The following is a 6,102-nucleotide window of genomic DNA, read 5'->3' as shown; positions in this document are numbered from 1 at the left end:
CCAATGACAGAGCCCCTAAAGCCACTCTGGGGACTCTGAGCCCAGCCTGGGGGCTCTGCCGCTCCTTTGGTGACCCCTGGGAGGAGGGAGAATTCCCACAGGAGTACTGGCATTTCCAGAGAAAATGTGGCCCTTCTCTCAACCAGAACCGGAATTCTCCCAACAACACTGAGACTCCTTAGGGATGTTGACAATGCCCTGGAATTCCCTCAGGATTAGTGCACCGCCCCGCCCTCCACCCCCAGACACTATATTCTTACAGAACACTGGTCTTTCTGAGCTGTCATTAGAATTCTTAGAAACAAAGGCTCTTCAACATAGAAAGATTTCGTAAGGAAAGGTTAGCATTTCTCAAGAATTCGAGTGTCCTCTCAGAAATGTGAGTTTCCTTACGAATTTTGAGATTTCTGACACCCACAGAAAGGCTGACAGTCTCCCCCAAGTCAGTGATTCTCCCCCAAGAAAACTAAGAGACTCCACAGGAAGTTGCCTAAAAATGGGAGCTAACTTCCGGGGCACTTAAGATGCCTCAGGGAATCAGGTAAAAGCCGTGGCCTCTTCCCAGAACTTTGCAAGATGCACACCAAGAGACGTGGGTGCCTGCAGAGAACCCCTCCATACACACACCCACACACACAATTGCGTACATGATGCAACACACACACACACACACACACACACACGCAGGGATTCATGGTGGTTTCAGGAAGTGACAAGTTCCCGCCCAGCTGACCTCATGGCCTCATCCTCCTCAGGCCTCCTGTTCTCCACCCTACCTCCTTGCTGGTATCAGCCACAAGTGGCCAGTCTTCCAGAAGCCCTGCTCAGGGCCCCCAGGGCACCTGCCCGCCCCCTCCTGCCTGCTACTTAAGCTCTTCTCCAACACTGGCTCTCACTCCAGGGGCAGGTGGAGGAGACCCGAAGGTCCCAGGTGACGGGAGCCATAACCCAGGTAAGGGCCCCACATTCCCTGCTCTCAGAGGCCTGGAGAGCAGCCAGGTGATGCTGGATAAGGAGCTGGAGCCCTGGGTTCTGGTCGTAGCTGTGACACTGACCTGCCAGATGACCCTGGGGCCTCAGTTTCCAGATCTGCAGAATGGAGACCCTCAACCTTTGGTATATTATGTCTGTCAAATAACCAACACCACACCTATGGGAAATCCAAAGCCCACTTGTCCAAAGACCAGAAATGTGTCGGCTTATGAACACACTGTGTTGATTTTGCTCATTTGTGGCAAATATTAAGGATTCAGAGCACTCTCTGCCTGGGAGGAAGGGACACAGAGATGAGAGATGAGTGCTAAGCACAGGGCCCAGAATCTGCTGGCGCAATTGTCATTGTCATTGTTCTGGGGGCTGTTAGCCCAGAGAGAACAGGTGCTCTGCTCGTGTGTGAGACTGCTTCGGCCACCTCCCCGCAGGTTCCAGGCTGGAAGGGGGCATGAGCTCCCTTCACATGACCGGGGTCCTGTGGGAGGTCCAAGGGGGTGGCGGGGTGGGGATTGCAATTGGGAGTCTGCAAACAACAATCATAATTGTAGTTATTCCATTTCTCGGTCCAGTTTATGAGGGCGTAATTCCCCCCTCCTTCATCTGCAGGGTGCTCGAGAGGGGACCCCGCGGGCACCACATGACACCAGTCTTTTGTACGTACTACCAAGAAAGCCAATGTGCTGCGAATTAAACACATGCATTGTAAGATGCCACCTGATTTCAGAGACAGTCCTGTGAGAGAAAAATCTGGGTCAAAGCCACATAAACGTGGTAGTAAAAACCAGATGGTGTAATAGATATGATGAGCTTCTGAGTCCTCCAGCAAAGGAGTGCCCTCCTGCCTGCCCACTGTCTGCCTGTCTTTCTTCCTTAATTCCTCCCTCCCTTTCTTCCCCACTGCCTTCTTTCTTTCTTTCTTTCTTTCTTTCTTCTTTCTTTACTTCTTTCTTCCTTCTTTCCTTCCCTCCTTTGTCTTTCTTCTTTCTTCCTTTCTTCCACATTTCTTAAAATTTCTTTAAATTTTAAAATTTCTTTTTAAATTGAGTTGCATACATAAAATGTACATCTCGATGACTCTTTCCTTATGTGTACACCCATGTAATCACTGCCCAAATCTCAAGACAGAACACTTCCATCACCCAAGAGTCTCCCCTATGCCCCATCCTGGTCATACCTGCCCCCAGAGGGGACTACTCTTCTGACTTCTATCCCCATGGGGGAGTCTTGTCTCATCCGCTTTTGATCTCCATGGAAGCAGAATCGTACTGACTTCTTTTGTTCAACATAATGCCTGTGAGATCCACTCGTGTCGCTGCGTCTGTCAGCTCTCTCTCATATTTCTTTCTTCTAACTCAAATGAAATCCAGTCCAGGAACCCTCGCTCCTCCCTTCTTCTGCCCTCCCCTCCCTGGGATGCACTTGGGCCCCAAACAAGTCCCCCCTGTGTGTGTTGGCTGTGCCCACTGCCCCTCACCCAGGCTGCAGAGTGGCCCTGGGAGGTCCTGCTGCCTCCTCCCTCAGCCTTCTGGTCAACCTGAGGCCTGGAGGCACTCCACAGGCCATTCTTTCCAGCATTTCTCACATTCAAGCCTTCGTGAGCATCCATCAGGTGAGAGCGCAGACCCAACATTCCATATCTGCTTCCTCACGCCCAGGGAGGGTGAGGTCTGCCTTACTCTGGTGACCTCCAATCCCAAGCTCCTTGTGTCTGTTTTCCCTCCATCCAGCTCACTCAGCTATAGTTCGGGGCTTGAGTTGTTAAACTGGCAGTCCCAGGGATGGAGCCCAGCAGTGTGAGTGCACACACGTGTGCACATGTGTGCGTGTGTCCCACAACATATATTTGAATCACTTTTTTTTATTAAGTTTACTTATTTATTTTGAGAGAGAGAGCATGAAGAGGAGAAGGGCAGAAAGAGAGGGAAAGAGAATCCTAAGCAGGCTCCACACTGTCAGCCCAACTCAGGCGTTGAACCCATGAACCGTGAGATCATTACCTAAGCTGAAACCGAAAGTTGGATGCTTAACCAACTGAGCCACCCAGACGTCCCTATTTGAATAACTTTTGAAATCTGACTTAGTTGCCAGTATCTTAAAATCAAAAGTTTCAATTCACGCTCTTGACAAGTTGTGTGTGTGTGTGTGTCCATGATAAGCCAGGCCCTACTGTGGAGGCTGGGAATACGCAGTGAACAAAACAAAGACCTTGCCAAAAAAGGACCTTACATTTACAGGCACTTCATCAGAATTAAAAAAAAAAAAAATCCCCGCTTTTCTGGAAAGTTCTAAGTTCTAGCCAGAAGGGGTCCACATCTCCCATATGGTGCAGTTGGCTAGTGTCTTGTAAAAATCACACATTTTGAAAGGCACTTGCCCTCCAGTGCATGGCAGCCCCTTCCCTCATTTGAGCTGCTTGCCTGGCTCCTGAAGGCATTTGAATCCTTTACCCCCTGGTCTAGACTTCTGGAAAGCAACTACTGTCAGTCCTGATCTACAAGAAAGGCTGATGAGGACCTTTCTCAGCCTCCTCCCTTCCCCACTGGGCTCATACCATCTCCTCTCCACCTCCAACACACACAGAAAAAGCCCAGGCCTAGGACTGGAGATGGTGGGGGCTAGGGAGTGGGGAGTGGGGGGTGGGGAGGGGACATTCCCTTCCAATTTCTATAGTATTAAAAACAAATTCCAGGTGATTCTCAAGAAGCTACCTCTGTTAGATTAAGAAATTACCTTTCCAGGGAGCGCCTGGGTGGCTCAGTTGGTTAAGCGTCCCTCTTCAGCTCAGGTCATGATCTCCCAGTTTGCGACTTTGAACCCACAGCAGGATCTGTGCTGACACCTCAGAGCCTGGAGCCTACTTTGGATTCTGTGTCTCCCTCTCACTCTGCCCCTCCCCTACTCATGCTCTCTCTCTCTCTCTCAAAAATAAATATTAAAAATTTTTTAAATAAGAAATTATCTTTCCAGGAGTGCCTGGATGGCTCGGTCAGCAGAGCATCTGACTCTTGATTTTGGCTCAGGTCATGATTCCAGGGTCATGGGATCGAGCTCCACTTTGGGCTCTGTGCTGAGTACAGAACCTACTTAAGATTCCCTCTCTCTCTCTCTCCTTCCCCTGCCCTTCTCCCCCCACTCATGCTCTCTCTTTAAAAACAAATTAAAAAAATAAAAAAGAAATTCCTTTCCATGATCACTGCTATCTATTAGGGTTTCTCATGGGCCCAGTGCCATGCCAGGGGCTTTGTGCACATTATCTTATTCATCCTCCAACCTCCTTGTAACAAGGGTCTGCTCTCAGCTTCATTTTACAGCTGAGAGACTTAGGCTCAGAGAGGTAACTTGACTCAGCCAAAGTCACCCAGCAATTAGATGGTGAACCTGGAACTGGGAGCTGGATCTTCCTGCCTCCATAACCACCTATAAGCCCCCACTCTAATCCACTCCCATTCTTGCCAAAGGGGAGTCCTTGCTGATCTTCTCTGGAACTGAGGAGGTTGGCCCAGCTCACCACCCATCCTGCCTTTGTCTCCTTGCCTCCCCCGTGATGGGACTGAGCTAAAGAAAACGGGCAGAGAAGAATATTCCCACCATTAATGCCTGCTGTACACCCATAGGCTCTGTGCTAGGATCCAGGGATATCATATCAGAGTCTTTCTTCAAGAGGTGACACACAAGGGTGAGTAAGTTGCTATAATGACTGTGATAAGGGAGATCATTGGCTTTAGCCCTTGTTACCACTTCCTTTGCATCCGATTTAGTTATATATTGTTGCATAACAAATTGCCCTCCAAATTTGGTGGCTTCTATCAGGAATTCAGGAGCAGTTGAGTTGGACGGTTCCAGCCTGGACTCTGTCTGTGCTGGAATTAGGTATTGGCTGGGGTTGTAGTCACCTGAAGGCTTGCTCACTGACATGTCTGGCGGGTGATGCTGGCTATTAGCAGTGTCCTTGGCTGGGACTGTCGGTTGGAGCTTACCTGTGGACTCTGGATGGCCTGGGATTCCTCATAACATAGTGACTGAAGCCCAGGGCAGGTGTCTCCAGAAAGAGAGAATGGAAGCACAGCATCACTTTGGTTGTGCTCCATTCTTTGGAGCAATCGCCAGCTTTACCCCGACTCATGGAGGAGGAATACAGACACCCCCCACCCCCATATTAACACTGCATGCAGAAGATGTGGGACAGGATAAATATATAGTTGTGGTCATCTTTGGAAAATGCAATCTACCATAGCATCCTCATCCACTAGCTCAAGTATCCGAGGGAATTCAAACAATAACCATCTCTCATAATCCTGGCTCTGTCATTACCGCTGAGTCACCTTGGCCAAAATTATCTCACTTCCATTTCTTCGGCTATACATTGAAGTTAATAGTGCGTGCCTCTCAAGGTTGTTAAGAAGATTTGACTAAGTGAAATGGTGAGTGGAAAGCACCTGGCGTGGGAACTGGCACAGAGTAGGCCCTCGGCAAATGGCGACTGCTGCTTGCCGTGTGTACCAATGGAAGCGTTTGACCGTAGTATGCGCTCTGGGGCCAGCCTGCCTGGCTTTGGGTTCTAACTGCCACTTATCAGCTGTGTGTTCTAGGGCAAATTATTCTCTCTCCCCACACCTCACTTCTCTGGCCATAAAGCAAGCATGATAAAAGCACGTATCTCATAAGGTCCTCGTGAAGGTAAAATGGGGTGATGGAGACAAAGTGCTTGGCAAGATGTCGGGCACATAACACACTTAGTAAACTCTGGCTGTTCTTAGGACTACATGTGCAGAGGAACTTACTGCCCATTTACAAAGCACTTCTATATCCAGGGCCGTGTTTTCCTCTCAAGAAGCAGGACAAGTAAAAATATGTCAGTTTTGCAGATGAAGAAGATCAGAGGCTCAGAGAAATTGAGTGGCTTGATTCAGCCACACAGAAAGTGACCGGGAAGATCAAATGAGACGCCAGGGCTCCTGGATCCCAGACTAAGGTTTCCCTGTTGACCAAATCTTGTCTCCATCGGTACCCAGAGGGAACGTGGGGATGTGTTTGTGGGCTCTCTGCCTCCCCTGGCACCTGCTTAGCACAAGCCATGCTCATTTTGGAGGTCCCAGGTGCCAAACAGGT

At 49.3% G+C, this 6,102-nt stretch overlaps 1 protein-coding gene across 1 annotated transcript; it reads left to right on the top strand.

The window, feature by feature from the left end:
• The first annotated feature begins 326 nt into the window (after positions 1 to 326).
• LOC123579643 (U1 small nuclear ribonucleoprotein C-like) lies at positions 327 to 1,881 on the top strand. The gene is made up of 3 exons (XM_045443767.1): positions 327 to 541; positions 756 to 952; positions 1,600 to 1,881. Exons 1-3 carry the CDS (start codon positions 525 to 527, stop codon positions 1,632 to 1,634), a joined length of 249 nt encoding a protein of 82 aa, XP_045299723.1. The 5' UTR covers positions 327 to 524; the 3' UTR covers positions 1,635 to 1,881.
• The last annotated feature ends 4,221 nt before the right edge of the window (positions 1,882 to 6,102 follow it).

Source organism: Leopardus geoffroyi, chromosome A3 (assembly GCF_018350155.1).
Source record: "Leopardus geoffroyi isolate Oge1 chromosome A3, O.geoffroyi_Oge1_pat1.0, whole genome shotgun sequence".
Lineage (NCBI taxonomy): Eukaryota > Metazoa > Chordata > Mammalia > Carnivora > Felidae > Leopardus > Leopardus geoffroyi.
This window is presented reverse-complemented; position numbering and strand designations above follow the sequence as displayed.

Bases quoted from the DNA above. Each gene is read 5' to 3' on its own strand.
- LOC123579643 (XM_045443767.1), top strand. The intron at 953-1,599 runs GTAAGGGCCCCA...CTTCATCTGCAG, and splicing joins TGACGGGAGCCATAACCCAG to GGTGCTCGAGAGGGGACCCC.